The 24,203-nt window shown below is 43.5% G+C and overlaps 1 protein-coding gene across 1 annotated transcript in view; it reads left to right on the top strand.

Moving 5' to 3' along the window:
- The window catches only part of T265_07089 (hypothetical protein), a gene marked incomplete at both ends in the record, with an annotated part of 117,177 nt that extends 105,928 nt beyond the window's left edge, over nucleotides 1-11,249 (top strand). The window contains 7 exons of the mRNA XM_009172527.1: nucleotides 67-119; nucleotides 662-776; nucleotides 3,810-3,962; nucleotides 4,097-4,405; nucleotides 6,332-6,419; nucleotides 7,179-7,426; nucleotides 9,700-11,249. Coding sequence (XP_009170791.1) covers nucleotides 67-119; nucleotides 662-776; nucleotides 3,810-3,962; nucleotides 4,097-4,405; nucleotides 6,332-6,419; nucleotides 7,179-7,426; nucleotides 9,700-9,981 — 1,248 coding nt within the window. The remainder of the gene's footprint in view (nucleotides 1-66; nucleotides 120-661; nucleotides 777-3,809; nucleotides 3,963-4,096; nucleotides 4,406-6,331; nucleotides 6,420-7,178; nucleotides 7,427-9,699) is intronic.
- Nucleotides 11,250-24,203: the final 12,954 nt, after the last annotated feature.

The following is a 24,203-nucleotide window of genomic DNA, read 5'->3' as shown; positions in this document are numbered from 1 at the left end:
ATATATCTATATATATATATATATATGTCAGTGTATAAATCAACATTGTTTTTCTCTTTTTTGCAGGATATTGGCCCAGCTTACATCACGCCTACACACACGGTAGCAGCAGTCCCAGAGTAAGTGGACCAAATCAACTCTTTTTGACAAACCTGTAGGATATGTCTCCCAGTTAACAAATCAGCGCAGACTTGTATCAGTGGATGAACTTAGGATTCTCGAAAACCATAAGTCTCCAAATATTCTAGACTAGGGATCACTTGACCAAATGAAATCTTGTGGTCCCCATCTGGGTTAGAATGGGTTGTTTAATTCAAAATTTGGATCTGACCCACACTGTTCGGCACCTCAATCACCGGGGCCGACAATTTCTCGTTGACTGCTGGACGAGCAAATAGCTAACTTTAACGTTATTTTGCCATGAAAAGAACGAAGCGCATCTGTTTCTGAAGATGCCGACTATTTCCAAGTGGACATTTTGGAAAAGACTATTCTGAGTTTGGATTATAATAGAGTACAAGGGTGGACACCACATAGAAATTGTTTGCCAGAAGTGTTACACACAAGACCTCATAAAGATGGTTTGATCGATTATTATGCATGGTTCGAGTACAGCTCGCGGATGAGCAAAATCAGCGTGTTTTCCCTGTCGTTTACACAGTACAAACATCTATAGCCCCGAAGGACTCAAAGTTGACTGTGTATTGATAACATCGGACAGCAGGTATTTCGTGACTGGATCAGGAATGGGACCACCAAAAACCTGGGATGCTAAAGTGAGTTCTTTATATCAGTTCGTTTTGGACCTGTCTCTTTTGAAGTTACTTTCCTTGGTATGTAATGTCTTCTGTGGTGGTTGCCCATGGTTAAGAGCACATTGTGCATTTGCTTATTATTCGCTTATTTTGGCAGAACGGGACCAAATTAGCCGAGGAAATGTACCTAATAATTTTACCTAATAATAATAATAATAATTTTACCCTCTCGGTTCCTACCTACCATGTCACCTGAAGGAATCGCGAGGGATGGGATAGTGTAAGGTTGCTCAAGCCTCAACAGGAGCAGCCGAGATGCATAGATTGGGTTCGAACTATGAATCTTCCTGTCATTAAGTTCGCGTCTCAACCACTGAGCTATCTTGAATCCCACAAATGCCCATAAATGCACCTTTTGTTGTGTTAGACGATGGATGGAGTGTAGTGACAATCAGAACAAGAATGGAAAAGACCGAGGGCCCGGAAGCTAGGCTTTACTGATCCAAAACTTTGGCACTGAGAGCTGAAACGGAAGAAAATGATTTAGAAATAAACGATGGAACGTTTGAAAAACAGGGCAAATATACAACACCTATTCTCTGTGGTTTTAGGTACACACAGAAGGGAATATGAGCACATAGCGGATAGGCTGATTTTTCTGCATCATTCTCTTTTCAGCCATTTTCAAGATGTACTGAGACAATTACTCTAGTCAATCCATGCAATAAGCATTAAGCCCTGATCTTATTGGAACCTGTCAGTAGCGTACATTCAAGATCAGAGATTTGGACACCAATCACCTGGAAAGTGAAGCAATGTTTAGGTGATCATAACATGCATGCAGGGGTATATATCTTAATTTGGCTGAGGATGTCCAACCCTAATTGGTTTGAATAAAAGTGAAACGACAGACCAGTGCTCCACTTCATCTACGTGGATTACTAAAGCTATAGCACTTTGACAGACGGGAGACTAGAGTGATTTGAATACACAGAGGAATATCAGCACCACCACGACAATACAACTCTTTTAAGGTGCAAGAATATTTTGGATAATACATGTTACCGCATTTTGTTTACGTCTTATTGATTTGAAATGCAGTTGTTATGTGAAAACGTAGTGACGCTGATAGGCAACACCAGATAACAGTGATCAGGGCTGAAACGATCGGTTGAAGCACATGATCGCATACTCTAGTGTCTTTAGGCCCGTAAATTAAAAATGCGAAATGTCTGACGTGACAGGGTCTCTCAAGTCATTTATTTGTTCAAACGTGCAACCCATCTCCGCACGCATCACACTAGTGCATGCATTTTTTTGGTTGGGGGGGGGGGGTGTGTGTGTGGATTATGACAATTTGCGTAAGAGAAGCGAGCCCGGAGGAGTATCGTCGTTCATTCGCTTAATGATTAAAACAAGCTTTTCAAGCTGAAGGCAACTAGGTGCTGGTATTTTGAACAAGAGAATGAAAGCCAGCCACATAAAAAGACCTTTGATATGTTGAAATATTTCCGGAACATGCATGCGGTCGCGTTAGACCTACGTGTACGGTAAATGCTTACTTCTGACCCCATACCCCCAAGGCCTGCAAGCCCACTTAGAATCAACGGATGAACGTAAACCGTGGAAGCACAAATTACGAATCTTCGCCAAATTTTATGAACTATAATTTGTTAGGTCGGAATACACAACGCTCGGAACCTTCAGCCAAGGAAACACTCAATAGGTTGCAGCGATAAAACGCTTTCCTCGAATTACAAGCCCTTCCTTCCGTCATTAATGTTGCTTGTTCCAGACTTTCTAAATTCCGAAAGATTTTTGTATTTATTTTACTTCATACCTCCTTGGCCACCTCCTTTGCGGTCAATAAGGTCACTAAGTAAAAACTTATTGCCCCTTGAGTGAATATAGTGATAAGGGTATTAGATTAGCACACAGCGGGCAATCTTCATGAAGCTTACTTAGCTATAATCATTAGAGAAGTGGAGATCCATTCGCCCCGGTTGAACGCATAAGTTCAGGCTACTGTATTCATACTACATTACGGTAGGTAGACGCTACGTCGCATCAAGCAGGCCGCAAAGATGGCACTCAGCATCAGCCTAAAAACAAGAGTAGAATCACGCATGTTCCGAACTTATTTCCTTTCCCGTGTAGTAAAATCTTCTCATGCAAGATAACTAATGAGGTAGATTACCGTCTTACCCGTTTTAGCAACAGTCGACCACACACATCTCGTGTAGCCTCAGTCAGATTCAAGGTTTGAAAAGTTTGAACCTCTGAATCGCATCGATGGAGCGATCAGTCTGTATTTCAAGGCGATATAAAATAGCTTCCTTCACACCTTCGGACATTTCGTGATCAGTAAAAGAATGTCTGTATTTAGACTGCTTCCACGATTTTGAAGATGAATTATTACTGTGATGTTGAAAGTTGGCTTGCGACCGTGACGCGGTGATGTCAGTCACCGGAAATACGCTGAACTCAGTGCTCGGGGTAGTAGGTTGCAATGCAGCGTGGCCGTCAGCCAATAGAGCAGTTATCTAATATCTTCCGACCAATTTCCCAAGTTGAGTTCAATACGGAACCGGGCTTAGTATGAAAACAGTAGAAAACGTTTCAAGGACTCTGTCAGTGACCTTCATGTTTGGTAACCTCAAGAAAATTAAAGGATGTTGATCGGAATATTCTTCCAATAACAATTCTACCATCCTTAACAGACGATTATTCGTGCCTTTTCCTCAGATAAACACTTTCTTAGGCACTTGAGTCATTCGTCAATTACTATCTTGAACAGATTTTACCAACGACTCTTGAATAGTGTGTTAGTCTATGAAATGAATTTGTTCTCTTGGTCTACTGTTCAACGAGTTCGGTGATGTGACTTTATTGACCAGTAGCGCGCAAGATAGGGTAGGATAAATAGCGTTGTTCATAGACACCTGATGAAGCATAAGAACTTAATGGATCGGCTTCTAAGATCATGCTTTTGGGAAACTGTACAGCAAATTTTCAAAAATAGACAAATAATTCATCACTTCTCCTACTTTTCAGTCCGGGGAAATTCACCAAATAATGGAAGGAAATGAAGCTGGGTGTACCGACCTACATTTGGCTTGCAATGACACAGTCCTCGTCACACAGGTGGTGGACGACTTCATGGATACAATAGGAGATTCGAGTGCATTACGCATCAAGCGACTGCAAGTGGGTCCTGAACAAACGTTTGATTTGCACTTTGATTGTGTATCACTTGGAATAGTCGCGTTTTTGGAAAAGCCAAAAGTGAAAACTTCCCGTTCCTTTCACTAAAACGTTGATACCTTCTCTTCCGCTCTTAGTTATGGGATTTCGCAACGGGCCATCAACTAGAAATGCCTGTGGAAGTCATGTGTACAGCCACCTGTCTGGCTCGTGCAAGCCATCACGTGATTGTGGCTCGGTGTACTCCATCCGGACCGACTATACTGGTGTGGAATTTGTCGGCAAACGCAGTGGAACGGGAAATCCCCTATGAACCGTTTAGTCCACTGATGCAAAACAACGTCAGCTACTTGAACATTTCACACGATGACCGTCTGGTTGTGGCTGGATACAAGGTTGATGAACAAGCGCATTATATGGTTTTTGATATTGCTGCAAACTATCCAGTACGTTGATGTCTCTGGTTGCTCAATATTTCGAGTCACTTCCTAAGATAATAAAATAAGGGTAACAAACCCAGATGAAGATTAATATATGGTAAATTGGAACAGATGTATGAATTTTCATCCCCCCACTAGATTATGACCCTCGGGACTCCTTCATCTTGGATTTCTCCGTCGCATTGAACATAATATTCGACCAGGAGTGAGAACAGGCGTAAGATTACTTTTTTAAGAGACGTGTTTTCCTTTGCTTCGGTTGACTCCTGTGTGAGCCTTAGCTTCGACTCCCTAGAGTCGTGCTTGTCTGAGTAGAGCTGGTGACGGCGACAATCCAAAATGTCGATCCGACGTTGGCACGGTTTGAAGCAGAAACGCTAAAATAGTTTTACGTGTGCGTGCCGTAAGTACATGCGGTTCGTTTAACCGCTGAATTAAAGTGGTACCATGCATCTACCGGACGGGCGTACCCTGCCAGTAGTCCCCAGGCACCGATGGTAAAAAAATCTTGTGGATGTCTGAAACGCTCATCGGTCAAGAAAGGCTAAGCGAAGTCCGACAGCATATTTTCGGATCCAAACCGACCCGGTACTTTTGAGTGCATGAAAGCCCTGTATTCCAATGTCTGTACGCCCCGCTTACGATGTTGATATTTTCAGGAGGTTGTGCACCCACTCACATATTCATTTTAATACTGCATGAAGCTCTCCATATGACAATCTTCCATCTTCTATATTCCTGTGTTGAATGTTCATGTAACTTTGAAACCTAACGTTAGATGCAGTAATCTGCGTCAACTTGAAAGCCGCACTAACGATTAAATCTCGTCCTAGTAAGGGATTCATTGATTACCAAACAAAGCTGCTGAGTGTAAGCGGAATACACTCATTTGCAAACAGATTTGGTTTTGCGAGAGACGCGCTTGGAGCCCAGCTGAATCTCCCTTTTGTGCTACTTCCAGGCAACTGCTGAATATTACCTAAAAGTTCAACCCATTGAAGCTGCGAAAAATTTCATCTTATTCCTAGTATAATTCGGGCAGCATTGTTCTGAGCCGTAAACTTGCTTGTTTCGTTTTGGCTGATATACATTAAAATGCGTGTTTCCTCGGCAGCAAACAACCCCAAACGAAGTCATGTCTTAACAGAACAAACTATGCCCTGTGTGTGAAACGAAAAATCGGCGATCACAAAATTACATTTTGGATACACAATAGTACAGCGGCGATTAAGAGATGATGAAAAGTTCAAAGGAACAGGGCCAAACTCCACTATGATGAGGCTTGCCAGCCTGCAGCTGTGAACGGATTCACCGTCCATGTTGTCCAGAATATGTTCAGCGGCGTAGATTAAAGAAAGATGAAGCCAACAACCTTGTACCTCTTTCTTGATGCTTCCGTGCTTAACACATTTGCGTATTTTTCCTGAAGAGCCAGCGGGTTAAGTAATAACGAGGGTGATGACTTGGAATGAGTTCATCTGAGGATTGAATCGTAAATGCATATTTCCAGGCTCCTTGCAGGTTACCATTAGAATAGTTCGTTGAGAATATATACAACACAAAAGTGGCAGTATACATTAATAATTTCAGTGTAACACTAAAATTTGCATTTTTCTACAGCTGTTAGTTTAGTTAAACATCAGGCACTGGTGTTTGTGGCCATAAGACCTTATGAGTACCCCTTGACTGCTAATTCAACGGAGTGCAAGTCGATTGGGGTTTCTGACAAAGTCCGCAAGTACAGCAACATGGTCAAGCCTGAGCAAATAGTTTCATATGGGATTTTTTCTTACAACATCCAACTCAATCATTAGCTACCTGTGTCAGACAGCTGTCTAAACAAATTTAATCTAAGGCTCATGAGCTTTCTGTTCAGTCTGCTCAAACGTTTCTGTTGTCACGTCTGTTGCATTATATGCATTTTTTGTCTAGTCACAAATTCCGATACAACCGCACACCGTGGTATTTGACGCTGAAGTGGGCGCTACTGAAATAATTGGACCTGACCAAGCAGTTACTGGTGAGCGCTTATAATTATACTGATAAAATACTTTTGATCAACAAATTATAAATATAACTGAATCTAATCTTTGGTGCTGGCACAAGACACTTTTTCTATATGCTGATACAAGTAGTCATGGCGAAATAAACTTATTTGCATACAAATTTGGTTTTGACGGGAGACTCATCTGGAACCCAGCTGAGTCCAGCGTTCATGATTTTTAAGCAACTGAATGTGCTGCACTATACAGGCTTCCGTACTACCTTGAATGATCTCGAGAGTCAAAGTGATGCTGTACGTACCATTAGTCATATTTCCTAGTAAAAGAGAGAAGTATTCGATGTGGAATTTGGAAGGAAATTGCCGAAACCCATATGTTTACATTTCTATGGTTGAAAATATTGAATATGGAAAGGTACACTGTTTAAATGGTGACTGATTTTCATACGATTCATTGGTACTTCTCTGGGTACATCGTTCAGCTTGTAGGTTAGACTATGCAGGTCATGGGATAGCTGAGTTCACTTCGCCATGTTCAATTCAGAATACTGATCCGGCTGTTTGACATTCTTCTATCCATACCTCCTAAATCCCGATTGTTTGTTTTAATGTAAGTTACCTGAACGAAATAAGATTTCTGATGGTAGACTCTCCTTTAAGCGGCAGATAATGTTTCGGGTTCATCCCAGGCCTATTCGCATATACCCATATTTCGCTTTTTCATTTTCTCCTTCGAAACTTTCTGTATTGCTTCCATACCTGTAACCCTCTCAACAGGAACAAGGAAAGGTGAGCTTCTGGTTTGGAATCTACACACCAGAGAAGTCGTCCGTCAGATTCAAATCACTGCCACTTTGGATCGTGGCAATCTGACGACCTTACCACCACATCACGGTACTGTGCACTGTGTAAAACTTTCTGACGACAAGCACTATTTGGTTACTGGGGCCCAGGATCAGTTGGTGCGAGTGTGGACTATGCCCGATGAGCGCTTGCTGCATACGCTAGAAGGACATGCGGACGATGTAAGAGTTGATCGTGCTTATTATCAGATGTTTCTCTTTATGTTCCTACTGGGAGCTTCGCGGTCTATCGTCGGCTTATGAGTTGTCCTGTAGTTTATCCCACCAGGCACCTATTCCAAACCAAAATGCCCCCGGGTGGTCTCACGCTTTCTGATGGGATTTCACGCCCCTAAATAAACGATGAAAACAGTCCTCAGTCTGACATGCGCTCCAAACACTGCTTCTTCCTGTAGCAGAGCTGCAGGGCTTTGTATGTCACGTCTTTCGATCCGGTGTGTAAGCCGATGGCTCGTCTTCCTTTCCCCCTATGGGACCGGATCTGATTGGTTGCTTGCATTCCTTACTGAGACGGACTACTGATTATGTTCTGGAGTACAAAGGGCATTCGTCAGATTGCTGCTGATCAAACCTATGTTGCATTATCAGAATCTGCTCAAATTTCGGATCCACAGCAGATGTAGGCGTCCGAACTACTCACGTACAAAGACGTTACCAGCGGTGCTTTGCCATAATTCACTGAATGACTACGAACCCTTAGCGCTTTAAAACTCAGAGGCTTAGTTTTATAGTGGATGTAATTAATTATTTATTTCCATCGAGGAAAATGTCGGTGGTTCAGACAGAGTAGATGGTCATGAATTGTTTTCTGAGCTGGACGATTTGATTGCCATCATTACCAATCGGGGTGACATCATTCGTGCGTTATTGGGGAGCGTAGTGGTGCATAGCACAACCAACAACCCATCGCTATGTCCCACCACGCTCCCCAATAACGCGCTGATTACGTCACCTCGACTGGTGATGAGACGTTTGCAATCTAACCGCCCAGCTCAGCAAACAAGCCAACGACCATTAATTATGTATTCTATGCGAAGCGGCATATGGGGTAGTCATTTCTAGGAGCTCCGACACCTAGGTAAATTTTAACTCCTGGTTTTTGCCATTGGCTTACTTCGCGTGACCCTTCTCTTAAGACATCAGAAACGTTAGTAATCCGCAGCCGTACCACTTGGACAGGAGGCACTCCGAAAGGCCACAAGACGGACCTGGTCACACTTCAAATGGTTTTTCAGTCATTTTACCACAAACCAGTTTGTTGGACGTGGATAGTCCGCGAGCCGTTAGGAGCTGTGGCTCTCAAATAAAGGCCCAGACCTACAGTGTGCTTATCAATTTTCTGAAAGGAATTAATGCTTCATAGTTGTGAAATCATATTCGGTCCCTCACCTGTGAGACCAGTGGGGAGCTACTAACAGTCCGCTTGTGAACTGCTAATCACATACTTATTTTGTCTGAATATTCTAACAAAAGTGTAAACTTTCCATGTCAGGTTTTCACGACACTTTTTAGAGATGTCGCAATAAAATTCGGTGAGTGATCAGGAGTTTTGAAGTGTTTGTATGTAGATTTGCTGACAGCTTCAAGTCAAGGCGAGATGTCCTGCAAGGTATGTGACACCTCGGGTTTCATACCGGAGTTCGGACACTCTGTTAATATTCCCTTGATTTCAGTCAGTATACTCTAGGATGTCAATCAACTCATTACAAGATCTGTGGGGCTTCCCATAGAAATTTTTCCGGACGCCTTAACTTAAAAACCGCATTTACCAATTGACGTGTCAGCTGATACAAACACAACGAAAAAACTTGACTATTTATCTGACTACCATGATTTAAATGAGTTCCCATTTCTACATTAGTCCATTAAGCGTACAGTTTTATGCCCACCAACCGGCAAGGCTATTATAAATATATGGTATAGTTCAGCTCCCTAACGAAGAGTTACTTGTTCTTTCTGAAGTGACACGCACACTACGTTATTTCGAAGTGCGGTGTAAATGTGGCGAATGCTCATGGTACTTTAGGTTTTACAGTTTCATATTAGTTGCAGTTATGATAAGTTCTACATATACTGTGACAGTTTCCTGATTAAGCCAAATAACAGAAACTTGGGCCTGGGATGCGCGCAGCGATAATTTTGTTTGAAACCGGCAGAATAACGAAACTCATATTTTGGGCGTTTATTCAAGGTAGAACGTTTCAGAGGGGTAGATTTTAATCTGAACATGTTGGTCAGGATGGAACTGTGACTTCGTTGAAAGTGGGTTGATTAGCTGAGTTTTCACTCCTCAGGTGGTCACACACAACAAAATTAACTTATTTCAAAAGCTTGTTTGATCCCTGGGACGAATAAGGGCTAGGATTTCACTTAATCTTGTGTAGGTTAGAATTTCCCCTCAAAATTCAAGCCTAATACTCTTTCTTTATAAACAGGTTCTCAGTGTGGACATTTCGAAAGACAACGAACTCGTGGTGTCTGGCAGTTGGGATGGGTCGATTCGCGTTTGGCGCCTAAGTGATGGAAATCAGATCTGTTGGTTCTCCTCCAACATTGAAATTCTCCAAGTGAAGATTAGCAATGATAAGCAATCTCTGGTTGCTCTGGGTGAAAGGAACGATCATCGGAAATTGATAACGCTTCGAGTTGTGCGCAACCGTGTTCGGAAGACGACAACTTTACGTCCGACTTTGGGGCGCGGTGAACCTGTAATGTAACTGCTCACTCCAGCCACACTACCTGAATCAAGATTACTTGTCACCCAATGGTTAGATACAACGTTGAACGACTGAAGAGTTATTGTTAGTCATTATCTCTCAGTTTGCTGGTTTCTCTTCAAATACTTACCCATCTAGGCATGATATATATATATATATATACTTAGGAGTATACCTAGTCGTAATAGCGCTATTTCCCCTGTCAGCTTGTCTTAACCTTTAAACTGGGATCTGACACAAAACAGAATCCCTTTTCTGCACAAAACCGACCATGAGGTCACATTTCTTTTGATTGCATTTAACGAACGAGGCTTTACTGCTGTTACTTACGTCGTTCAACTCGAAGCGTATTGTGCCTTTCAAAAGGCTTCTTTGTTGACGCGATACTTCTCACGAGTCCGTCGATGCTGAGTCACCATCTCTGGAGAGATATCGAACGTCTCCCAACTACTGTGATGCCCGGTTATTACTGAGCACATGTCTTCCAAATCGATAGTCCAAAGTGCATGTAACGGTCGATGCTTCACAGGTTTACTTATCATCCATTTAACACCCTTTATTCTTGACAGATTTTCTTGCGTGGCCTGCCGTTTTCACTAGTTATTTTTCTTGTGTCTACATGATACTTTCCAATATGAATCCGAAATCACTCCTACCACCCAAATATCAGTACTATCCCGAACGCTTATGTAAGACGTTGCCACCATTTCCAGCCGAAATGCCTTTTAGCATCTTTGTAGCTTGTTTTCCAAACAACCCAGATCATTTAAACAACCAACTACCAATCAGATACATGAAGTGTGCCGACGCACGGATATTTATGCTTATCAATCAATCCAAACCGTACTTGGTAGGATCATTGGACATTGTGGTGCATACGGTTACTCAGCATTACCTACGCAAGCCAAACTAGGGAAACCCCGCATGTACCTCGGAAGAACACGTAGCTGCTGCTTTTAAAATACGGTCAAAACGTACGCCATTTTAAACGTTACCTTTCATTTCTGCTATCTTTTTCTCCAATCAAGATGACAACAGCTTATAAAACAAACTCTGTTACACCTGGTAATCGAGCTTTGGGTTCTGTTATCGTTTGCAGTCGCTTTTATTAGATCTCGGACGTCGCCTCTGTCCAATTCGTTTTTGGTTTTACTTTAACGTTTGGTTTGTGCCCTTTTATGCTGTTTCAAGCGTTATTATTACGATTATTCATACACCAAGCTGTGTAACAAACTTTTTCGGCAAATTAAAATTCCTTTCGCGAAATTGGTTGTTTTGTTGGGTTCGGTAATGATTAAAACGAGATATCACTAAATATGGTCCAGCACATTGTTGCCTTTGCTGAAATTCTACTCAGATCCGTCTATACAGAAAGAAGATACTCTCCTATATTGAGCATTGTTTTTACATCTGAAATATTACAATGTTACAGAACTGTTTGAACGTGAGATCAATTGTAAGCAATTCGTAAAGTCATCTATCTTATAGAAGGTCTAATGTAAGCTTTTCACTTAAACTTGGAGTCTTCAAGCATACATGTGAAGGAGATTGACATGATTACATCATGTTTCGGTGAAGATAGCAAGGCAGCTATTGTGCTACTGAACATAGTCCTCCAAAATTCGGCATTCATAAGCGTCGCAGTTTTTGTTTCGGGAAAATTCTATGTTACTGGTGAGTCAGAGAATTCCGGAAAATATTTCCCCAGTGCATCTTTCTGCGGAGGGTCACCGCCAGCGGCGACTTCCGGTGTGATTTGTCAGAGACTAACGAACTCTCGGATTAGTCAGAAGCTGTTTTGGTCGCGATGAGATCTATCAGCGGAGAATTCATCGCAATATTAAGCGAGGGGCTTCTTTTAGACAAGTTTCGGTTATGAATGTTGTGGCTTCTCCCCAACTGGGGCGACAGCAGCAATGCGTGAGACAGTCCTGAATATTATCTGGAACGGCTCAGCTTTAAGTGAAGCTGCTGAAAATTCAAGCACACACGCTGCACATAAAATACAATCTTCACACTGTCCGTCAGTTTAACTTTTAAAGTCATGGCAGTTGTACATATCCGTCCAGGATGCTTAATAAAACACCGGATGTAGGTGAGAATCCAGACCGCTTATTTCGGCTTAGATGCATGTCAAACTGATTCATGGCTTGGTTGCAATCTTCTGCGAAAAGCACCTGAAGTAATCGCAATCTGAAATAAAAATGGTGAATTACTGCCAGATCAGGTCCACCACTCAGAAAAGCGTGACTGTGAAACCCATGTGGTTCTGTCGTTGACGCCGAACAAGATGATGCTCCTTCGCTGAAAAGCAGTCTCAGACCAATAGCTCATCTAGGTTGTGGGTATTCTCACCTCGGGCCGGGTATGTTGAAAAGCGACGATACCAATGAGCTCGACATAGCTCAGTGGTTGAAATCCTAACTTGGTGACTGCAAGGTCCGAACCGAATCCCACCATCTCGGCATCTAGGCTTGGACAACTTGAAAGTATCTCCACCCCCGAGCTTCCTTCGAGTGAAATGGCAGCTATGCACTGGTAGTGTGTTAAGGCTGGAAGTTTATTATTGTAATGTTTTTTGCACCTAAATACTCCTGATCTCGACAGAATCATTCCGCCGATGAAATCGAAAACGAATTATCCTATCTATTCCCAATAAGTCTTGCACAACTTCTCCACCTTCACCAAGACTGCACAACAAAACATCATGGCTTCCGTCATGCTTCTTTTGAGCTGCGTGAGATCAAAAAGATAGTTTCAGCTGAATGGTTTGTTCCAAAAGTTTACAGTCCGTTATTCTATTCTTCAGTCCTACAATAACTAACCCTGTTTGGAAACTAGTAACAAGCCTGAGTGTTTACCCGCTGGTGATCTTTAATTAGGACATCATCAAGCACAAGAATTGCGCGCTGAACTCCTTTGGGATCTACGCGGAAAAAAAGCAATAGCTTCGATTGGTAAATCATTTTGGATGCTGGCCATTCACTTGTGCAGTAACCTCACCATATAACGGCCCTTTCTGATTAGAAAACCTACGCGGCTATGAGCAGCACTGGTAAGCGTCGAACTATTCGCCCGTCCACAGTAAGACCAACCCTCCATTACAGCCGCATGCTCTCAGCTAGAGGGGAAGTACTGCACTGAGCAGTTTAAATTGGAATAATCTGTGACATTTATAAAACGCTCACAACATTTCACTTCTACCTCAGCATAATACACGTAGACGTGTGTGTTTTGACAACGATTTACAATGCCAGGAAAGATATACATACTGGATCTTGGTGTGCCATAGCCTAGGTGAAGTTACTTGTGTCACAAAGTTCCCGACCAAAGGTCATTAGATTCCCTGTCTTCGTGATCAAAGCTTCGGGTTAGTCCACGACAGTCTAACCATGCATTCATAGAAGTTATGGTGATTCAATTTCGTAACACGACCTGGTCAATATAGATGTTCAGCAAAATCCAAACTACTATTATATTCATGGTAAGATAGAAGACGTGTTATACTTTAATCAATGATTGACATACCGTATTATAGGTCTTCGCTTCGTAGCGTAACAATATACTTTTGAAATGATTTTTTGGCTCAACCGTCCTCTCACTCTATTAGAAAAATCAATCACCTTGGAGCATGAGCTTTTCCACAATTTCATTGGAAAATCTAAATAGCACCAGTGCTGTAAGACTTTGGATTGAAAAGGTAGATTATGAGGTATGGCTACTGTTGCGATGGCTTGCTGTCCTGCTTGATGGATGTTTCCCTACTCACTCGAGTAGTGTATATGTTGGTGTAGGTTCACTTCTTCAGAAACCGCAAATTACTGAAGAATGACACAATTAAGGCAGGTACGTTTACACTGGTTGTGTGATTAACGCAAATGTCAGTAGGACACGCTTGCATAACGATTTATATGTATATATATATATATCAACTTCGGTGGTTGAAAATGTAGATGGGTGGTTTCACGTAAGTGATATTTATCATACCGTAAAATATCCTGCTGCGCAGAGCGTCGGTGTGCCAATATGCCGAAAAAATACGTGTTGGTGAATGTCGATCAAACCTAGCACAACGGCGATGAACATCGGTCGCATGGCCTATTCAGTATCGATTGGACGCATTAATTGGTATATAGATTCATACATTGTATTATGTCTGTGGAGAATGGGTTGAATCTACGGAGGTCACATAGGATGCAGATGCTCTGGCTATCAGTTACTGCCACAATGACTGAGGACCGCTGCCGCTCTATAGCGAACCATCGATTTTACCCTGAGTTAAACAGACGAATAACTTTCACTACAATGCTGGTCGCATCCTTTTGTTTTCTTCTACCAGAGTTGGTCATGAGCACGTGCAATCCTTCAATCTTCGACCTTGGAAATTTAATGTAATTCGGTCGCCATCTGTTTGCCCACAATCGGATGGGCTGATATATGCTGTTAGGTGCTGATATTTGCATGGAACTCTGGTCACAATAAAAACAACAACGGTTTTTTGAAAAAAAGGCGAAAGCGGTCCCCGGGCAGCTTTTCGGACAGAGAGCACTTGAACTTGGAAAGCTATGCTATTGAAGATAATGCTGGTAGTCCTGGTTGTATGGATGATCGCTAGTTCTCGTTAACTCGTTCTCTGGGCTAGGTAGTTTGATTGCAAAAATTTTATCACCACTGGTGGTAACATTGTCAGTGCATGATTACGTAGAGGATTCGTGCGATGCATCATTGGGTCTCCGTCACTTAGTTGTGTCAGCTTCTGTGCACCTGGCACTAACCTTTAACCATGATCGTTTGTTAAGCTGGGGGTTACAGTTTGTTGTCCTGTGGGCTTGCGGCCCGAATGGCCGTCCCCATGACCTTGGGATCGGCGTGTTTGTCTCCCATCCATCGGTAAACGCTCGAATCTGCCAGGCATATAAACTCTGCGTTTCATGCTAGCAAGATTCCCGGCGAGTTTCTGTATTTCGGCTCGTTGGCAAAACAATTAGGTCTGTTTAAGCCGCTCGCCCCTTCCCAAACTTTTGAATGGATTGGTGTGGTTTGACATCCTGCCAGATCGAATTATTCTCAAGCCACCATGCTTCTCAGATTCCTTTTACTGGTCATGTATTTTAGCCTGCTAAGATCCCATGGTTTTCACGTTGAAGCTGTGTGTAGTTCAAAGATGGTGGATCATTTCTCCTGGTAGTTGCACCGTGCTATTTCACTTGCCTGCATAGTTTTCCCCTAGTTTTTTGAGCATAATTTATTAATCACTGCATTTGAATTGTCGTTCCTGCCAAGTGATAATTGGCTTGCGGAATTGGCTTGCAGTGTTCTATTTATAGAACGAACCTGCTGAACCTTCTTGCGGGTGGAGAAGCAATGATTTTTGTGATGCATCCTTGGCCTTCATGTTGGTAGAAAAGTCTTGTCAATTTGTAATTGAGGTTAGCTAGATAATTTTTTAAGCCAACCGTCATTGCTGTCCCTTGAAGGTCTCTTCACATTTGGTTTTGGCACTGCTTACCCTCCGTTCTACTGCTGACAAAAGCTCGATTAGCGCTAACCGAGCGATGGCGAGACAATGTGTCAGCAGCTAGTGCTCCATATTTTCTTAGATGTTTGTAGGCGTTTTCTATGATCACTTTTGCTATTCTTCTACCGTACCGTCTTTCTATGTCCCAGCCAAATAGCCACAATTGAATAAAAGGAAGCCCTTAGAAGCTCGAGATAGCTCAGTGGTCAATGCTCGAACTTACCGGTGGTTCGAACCCTGATCTCAGCATCTCAACAGCTTGGGCAACTTAATAATACCCAAGCATTCATGTTTTCTTTGGGTGACATGGCAGTTATGTACCGAAGGGGTGCTGCAGCTGAACGATCATCATCATTTTTCCCAGCTCTTTGGAATTCAAACACGTGCACCACCAATCTGTATGCATCAATCCACGCACAGGATCACCTCACCATATAATGAAGAACCGATTATTTCATCCAGAATAAAAAGTGTGCAATCAAACTACGCAACGTAGTGAACAGACCAACGACCATGATGTGTCATCCAGGACACAATTTTCACATTTCATTACAGCGAAACGTTACGGCGGAAACAATTCTAGTCCTTAGACAATGAGTACCAGCTGGAGGGGTAGTGCAAATAATTGTCTTGAGCCACTGACAGCGGCTGATTAACACACCCAAGTTCAGATCGGTGTGATGTACGGAATATCCTAATTCCGTTCAATTATGTCAGAAAATACTTCAATATAAACACAACCGAGGTAGGCCTGTTCAACCTCCTGCTTAGAACCTGTCTCATTCTCCCATTCTAGGGTGGACGGTATCCATAAGTTTATGGTTATAGATAACCGTCCTGATGACTATCGGGAACAGTATCCGGAGCTGGGGAGTTCTATTTCTAAAAACCTTGAGGAATTGAGGGATGGCACTGCCGTCGTCTATTGCTTTGCTGTCATTTACGCGTCTAGCGTTTTTGTCCCCAGAACTGAATCCCTCTGGCCTGCATGCAGCACGATGTTGGGGCCACAAATCTTTGGCTCATTGTAAGTATAAAACGATTAAGTTGCCCATCGGTTTTTTAACCTTATTCGACACACTGGTAGTGTTCCTTATCACCATTTCGAGACAAACTTATGTTGTCTGTCCCCATTTGGTCCACAGAAAGAAGACACTCAGGCTGTTGTGGATGCCAACAGTCATATTCGCAACATCGTACTAGGCCACACTAGTGGCCGACATTATCCGCATGGTCCTAGGGAAGCAATAACATCTATTCGTATTCTTTACGGCTTAGCATATGCTGCCTTGCGCGCAGACGGTTCAGGTTAAATAGTTTGGCAGAGTTCAGTGCGAAAGCAAAATATAATTAAAATTTTTGAGAGAAACGCCAAGATAGCTCCTTCATGCGAACTGGTAAGTGATGTCAGCTGAATGTTAGTGTGAAAACCCCCGTGGTGTTGATTGGTTTGAAGGTAAACAGTTGCAACAAGACTGTCTTGGTTTCACGACATGTTTGCTTCACAACTTGTCTGAGAATATTTATATTTTGGAAACATTGTGGTTGCGGGCAACAAGTTATCAAAAACTACTGTGTTACTACCCAAACTCTCGCTGATGATGCCCCCTGGAATGATGATGAAACGTCTTCCAGTCCGGCTAACAGCCGGACAGTCCGGTGACAGCTACCTGATCTACTACCGGCGAATACACCCGAGCTACCAATATTCTAACACATTCCTGACTTCACTCTGTATGACACTATGACCACTTACGTGTTCAGTTGAGAGAATTCTCCATAGCATATAGAATTTGCTGCTGATATTGTTATTGAAAATTCCAAACGACAGTGGGTGACAGGCGACTTTCCATCACCTCACCTGCAGCACTCAGTTAAACGAAGTTGGGTAAAGCTAAGAGGGTCTGTGTGCAGTTGGAGGGGAATATTCGGCACACAACCTTGAACAATATCATATGACAGAGTTGTACTTGACCAGCGTTACTATTATTAGCGGCAACACCAGATGAAAACACCGCTGCTTCACTGCCGTAAAATCATGTTAATTTATTTCAATAAAGCCTCATAATACACGGACGGAAGAACTACGGCGGGAAGTGGAAATGATGGCTGACCTGCCACAAACATTCGAGTTGCCCACACCTCCAATACACAGTCAGGCAATCTGCATGGAAATTGGCAGCGTGAGCGCCACTGACATCGATTAAGCGCCATATCTCCAGCCAAGCACAGGGAGGGTCACATGAGTACAATCCCACGGGGCGAAGACTTTTCGTAACGTCATTCACGCCGTCCTGCCAAAAACTTATCTCCTGATCACCTCATTGCGAATTCGCTGGTTCTAGTCGATTACAGCTACAGTCCTGAGACGTCCGTGGTAAAAAGCCCCGAAGGTATTTCAGACCCTATATCCGGAGTGGCTGAGTCTCGCAGCCATAAAACAACATAGCCGCGTTGCATCCTTTTTGAGACCCACAGAGATCTTTCCAACTTCACAAGTGGCGCAATTTGATAAACGTAATTCTGGCGTTTGAGATCCTTGCGCTCACTTCGTCTGTTACACAACCATCAGAACTATATTGCAACTTCCGAGATACATTCCACAACCTCCAGTGTCGCTCTTCGAATTCTAAGAGGTATGTTGAAAGACTGTACATCCGACAGCACGACTTTGGACTTTGTGGGGACGAAGGACGTGTCTCAGAGCTGAATGACCTTGGTTTATTTCCCTAAAAATACTTTCGATTCCTGTTTTTTCAGTCAAAACTAAGAGCAATGTTGACTGCGCACTCCAGATGGGTGAGCTTCTGGCTCGGAGAGATCTGAACTCCAAAGTTCACCTATTTGCATTCAGTGAGGGAATAAAAAGAGAGAGCAGACAGTTGTCTGACAGCTTCCCATACACTCTCATATGCTCACGGATATAGGTATGCAAACACTGCATGCTACTTACGAGCTCCCTTGGGCAAGCGTGTTGCAAAGGACGAACCAGTTTGCAGGTTTCAATGCACTTTTGAAGTCAAAGGTCACCAGATTTCTAGGGCACACATACCCCGTTGCTCCAACACCTGACGGTGTGTGAAGATGTGGTCCGCGCAGTCCCTCCCTGTTAGGATTTCATTTGACCTGTTTGTAAGGACAGTTTCAAAGCACTTTCAGGTACCACATTAGGCATAAAATGGGGTTCAAACCAATCAATGAGGAGGAAGAAACGAGCTACGTTACAGATCAGAAGTCCAAGTTTAGCCCTGAAAAGTCGACCTACTGTCACCTAATCCATCACTTTTTGTTAGTCTGGTCAGTATAAACAAGTCCTCAGGAAAACATTTAAAAGTATCGGGATAAGTTTAGGCCGGATACGTTGTGAACAAAGCTTCTAGTATAAATTGGTATCGATATCTGGTGACGGAAAATGGCATAATCAGTGCAATTAGGGCAGTAGTATCTTGGAAGCAAACTAGCATTTGATCAGTACTTTCTGTCTCCACATAATCCTGGTATTTAAACAATTCGGTTACACCCTTTTCCCACAATCGACGTGCTTCTCCTGACCAGAACATAGAAACTTATCACACAGATCCTGAACTGCTGTCCACCAATTTCGTCGACTTTTCTCCTGTTTAATGCCCGTGACCTGCATATCTTACTTAACCCGTTTTCAAGACCATACCAACTCTTCTATATTCTACTAGAAGGTTCCATATTCGATCAGTGAGGTATGCCCGGAATTTTTCAGCTGTCGCCACAACCGATGATTGGAGATAGGTCTGTAGCACAGTAAGTGTGACAGGATAAGAAAAGGCTTTTGCTCCTCCCTACGATCGATCGGAATCGAGTAGTTGAGTAAACGCATACTCTGCAGTGCTGTTGAAGCACTTCGGGGCAATCGAGCAAACATCTTAGTAACCTTTGTTTGCACACACACTGACATTTATCTCAGAACGATCATCCTAGATCGGCGTAATCAGTTTAGGATCATTGGAGCACTAGGAACATTGACACGAATAGCCACATTCCACCATTCCATATGTAGCAGAAGCTATCCTTCTGAAGCACAATCTTCCAGTAAATGGTGCGTATGCTGGGTTTGAACTGAATGTCACTTTAATCAAGTTCATTTCTATGAACATGCAACTTTCCTCGCGAGCATGTTCGTGTCTGTTACCCCCTTCTCGGTTGGTGCCCTACTCTCGTAAGATGGGTAATTCCAGCGGTACACAAAGAACGATGAACGAGATACGCCTACGACTATCACCACACCAGCAGCTCGCTGTTTGCTGCCTCAGTGAAGGCTAAGGACACTAATCTAAGAATGCTTAGGTAGTTTATCTGATTAAGTTTACCAGACCAGACACGGAACACAAGTACCACCATAATTTTTACCTGTAAGTGGTGCGTGGTGAGTTCTGTACAACCAGCCTCACGTTTACAAACTTGTGTATTGGGACATTCACATGATTGTATTCGGTGACGACTCAGCCCATTTTTTGCGCAAGAACTTGATTGCCGTTCAGTATCCCATATACGCCTACGAAGCGTTTCTTTATCGGATATGCCAATTTACGGTCAAAAGGATGACAAGGCATGTCGGAATTACGACAGTGTACCAACAAAGAAGCAGGTGTGTAAAGCCCCACTCCCTTAAAACACACCCCTGACTAAAGATGACGGGCTTACCACTCCATAACTCAACCATTCAACTTACTTAACCGGTAATTGATTGTTGTGGCACACCAAAAACATTCGATATGAAACTATCCCTTGTTTTATTAGCGATAAGAACCAACTCGACGGTGAGTCTAGCACTTCATTTCCATACCAATGAACGTTTGAAACTCATTCATCCAAACGCCCCCGTGACTTCTGTTGAAAGTAGGGCAATGTGGACTTACACACATTATGCGGTTGTGCGTAGCACCTGACTTGAACTTCTGGTTTTCAAATTTTTCAGCTCATCGATCCTTTGGTTGTTCATGAACGACAGCTGACTCAGTTTACTTGATGTAAGGTGATAGAGTGACACCTTATAGGAAGACATTTGCGACAACCGGCCCCTCCCATCGGGCGCTCACGAGTTTCTCCGCCAGGCAAGATTTACCCCATCAATGTCATTCTTGTTTGAACAGTCTATTTCTTGTTCCCGGAAGGCACACCATACCTCCAGGAGAGGTCCAATAAACCGCCCCCCCCCATGGCAGCCTGTGGTGATGAAATTGCAGTACTCTAAGATATCACTGTTGATAGATGCCGTTGATGCCGCGACGGCACAAAAGGTGTTGAAGGCTGGATTGATTCATCTCATCTTTCGCTAGTCCACCGTGATCTACAGCCTGACAAGATAAGTGAAAGCTACACTACCACATCGATCAGCCTATCCACAGGAGTGGTCCCACCCAATTTCGTATAGCACCTTACACTTTGCAGGAGCAAAGCGCACGTCACACTGCGTGACTCAGTTAAGCTTAACAGAGTGGATTCATTTCCGATGGGTCTAAGAAGAGCACTATCATCTGCCTACACAGTGTCTGTGAAATAAACCCAAAGTATCCTCCCAAACCTCGAGGATTCAGATGCAGGTACCAAAACTGTCCAGCTGGACAACAATGGATGTCAGTTTTGAGGTTTGAGAATCTTCACCTGACATTCCGTCCTGTCATTGAGGCCAGTCTATGCTGAAAGGCGAGAAACATTGTAGAGTTGCTTCATCCTTATTAGGAAGTAGTGAGCATCTTACGAAACTCCAGTAGAGAGCCTCCAGAACGCGACCTTTTGGCTGGTTGAACACTGTTCGACCACGAGCGGCTGGACAACTGTGTGGTTAGCTCTAACTTGGATAAACTGAAGCGTAACTCATCTTTCAATTGCAGAATCTACATCACGTGGTCACATACTAACTGGCCCCTCGAGTGACGACTTCTCAGATGGGATTTTCACTCATCTTGTGACGTTATTGTAAATGAACAAGTCTCACAATACCATCAATCTATAGGTAGTAATAATTTCGCAAGATTAGTGAAACTTCCATCTGAGAAGTCATCGCTCGAGGAGCGAGTCAAAACGTTAACACGTGATGTGATTTCCATGCTTGGAGAATGAGTGGTGCTGTCCTGTCTAAGTTAGAGCTAATCACATTGCTGATCAGTCAAAAGGTCGCGGGGTTGAGTCCCCTTAAAGCTTCCTGAGATTCGTACTGCTGATGATTTCCACTAAGGATGATGATCATCATCAGAGATAGCAACATTAGTGTCGACACTCATGCTTTACTGCTTCAAAAAACCAAGGCCTCAGAGTAAAAAGAAGAATGGGTGAGGGAGGGGACATAGTGTTGGTTTACGTCAAGTATTCTAAGGTGTCTAAACCTCTAAGCGTTCAATCAGATAATCTGGAAACAAAATGACATAACGAACGTCACTGAAACCTTGCAATATCTCCAGCGAAGAGTAGGCGGGTTAAAGGGGACCCAATCCTAGAAGGCGTACAACACTAACAACACCCAGACTCTTCGTAATCTCTTTCCCGCCAAGTCATACGTTATCCAGATCACGGTTTGCGCCATTCTGAAAGAGGCACGGAAAACAACACTCATCCAGGTAAATGGTGCTTCGGCATGCGTAGCACATGACTGAGTCACCGCAGTTGATGGTGCTGGATGTTTTCCGCAATCCAAGTACCTGCTGTACAACCAAATACCCGTTTTCTTGTCACCTCGTAACTAACCCGCTGACGCCATCCAAAACCAGCAACGTTTCTGAGGCATCGGTGGTGAAAAACCTGAAGACGCTTCACATTTCCAGTCCACAGAAGTCACGCCTCGCAGTGAGTAAAAAAACACAGCCCTCGCTATAGCCTGGTACATGCGACATTTAAGACCAAATGTCATGCCTTTTTGACGCTACAAGTACCATAAATTAGAAAACGTGATTCGAGATTTTCAGATTCTTGCACTGACTTCATCAGGTACACTTCCGTCAGATTAAATACAACTAACGAGGTATGCGAAATTCTCCACAAGCTCGTTTCTCCCGAAGCACGACTGCGCACTTTGAAGGTGCAAGGCGCATCCCGGAAGATGGCACGACGATCATCAGTCTTGTGCTTCGCCTTGGGCTTCACAAATGAGAGTGATGTCCTCTGTGTACTCCAGATCAACAAGGTTCTCGTAAGCAGCACTTTGAACAGCTTCCAGCGTTCATCTCATTATTTCATGAATGATGAAGCTGAACAAGAAGAGAGAGTGGACATGCCTGCCGGACACCACTTTTGTAGGGAAGCTTATGGAAAGCTCACCATTCAACCTCACACACCCCGAAGTATATGAACATAGAAATCGGATTATGTTCGCGAACTAGTGTGGCATACCCTGCTGAGCAAGTGTAGTTTACAGTACTGACCGATCAACACTCAAGGAACATAAAGATTGTGGGTCATCTGTACGTGTTTGAGTGGCTCCCGGTCGAAATCCCGCCTGATTCTCACGAGTCACGGTTTCACGTGCCACCGTAAGACGACGAAGAATCACTGACGCCAGAAGCTTTGTTACAACAGGAGTCAAACTAACACCTGTGTGGTTACTGTATTCGTTGCGAGTACCTTTGTGAGAATGGGTACCATAAACGATTCAACCTAGTTGTCTAGGATGGCCTCTCTCCCTAAGATAGACCCAAATGGGCTAAACAGGCACTGGCTGAGAAACCTACTGCATCCTTGAACAAAGAACCTGGAATTTCATCAGGACCAACAGCACGAGTGCGGAAAAACAATCAGGACCAACAGCACGATGACGCTTGAGTGCGGAAAAACAGACACTTCAGAAGTTTAAGGTTGTTCCATGTTCACAGTCCACCTCTCTGTTGAAGGCCAGGAGGACACAGCAGGTGGCCAAATAACTGCTGTTAGAAGTACTGCGCAGGGGTCCAAGCGTTCTGCTTTGCTGGATATCAGGGATCCGTTCTACTTCCAAAAAACTTCGCTGACAAGAGGCTTTCGAGGACCGGTCGAACGAATCAAGTGGAACAGCTTGCGGACGTTTTCAGTACTTTTCGCATGTTCCATTCCTACAGCCTTTCGGGTCCACCAAGATTCTGTCTGCATGAACATTCAGTTTCACCTGCAAGCAGACAGTTTGTAATCGACATACGTCTGAAGCAGACTATCTTCGTTGTCCGTATGTCCTGTGTCCGATCCAAGGCGACCACTGAATCGGACCTCAGCAGCGCTTAGCCTACCTACCTGGATGATCATGTCACCACCAAACGCAACGATACCTTCGCATTTAGTCCGTTGTAAAAGAGCACCTAGAATGTTAAAGAAACCATCTTTGGCAGATTCAGAGTTACGGTCATTTGGGGTGCAAGCAGACACAATAAACGGAGCGCAATGAACTTCACTTTCTCGAAAGCTTCTCAAAGACGTTGCCAAACGAACCGCGCAGAGGCGACCATCAACGAATATCCAATTAAGTAGAAATGCTTCCACTCGGTCGGACCCCAGCATATCCAGCTTCAGCGGCCTCTGCATCATCAGAGGTGCGCAGCTGGAACCGGGAAGAGATCGAGAGGGGGGGGCAGTCAATTGAACCACCGTACTTGTTTTGTATCCTCGTTTTTGACAGAAAGTATACGTCAATGTAGAGAGAATCCAGAATATGAGCAGGAGTCACCTGTTGTGCTGCTTGCATCAGTGTACGACCATTAAAGGCGGCTAA

Source organism: Opisthorchis viverrini, assembly GCF_000715545.1.
Source record: "Opisthorchis viverrini unplaced genomic scaffold opera_v5_156, whole genome shotgun sequence".
Taxonomy (NCBI): Eukaryota; Metazoa; Platyhelminthes; class Trematoda; order Opisthorchiida; family Opisthorchiidae; genus Opisthorchis; species Opisthorchis viverrini.
The sequence above is the reverse complement of the archived record's forward strand: the minus strand, read 5'-3'. Positions and strand labels throughout refer to the sequence as shown.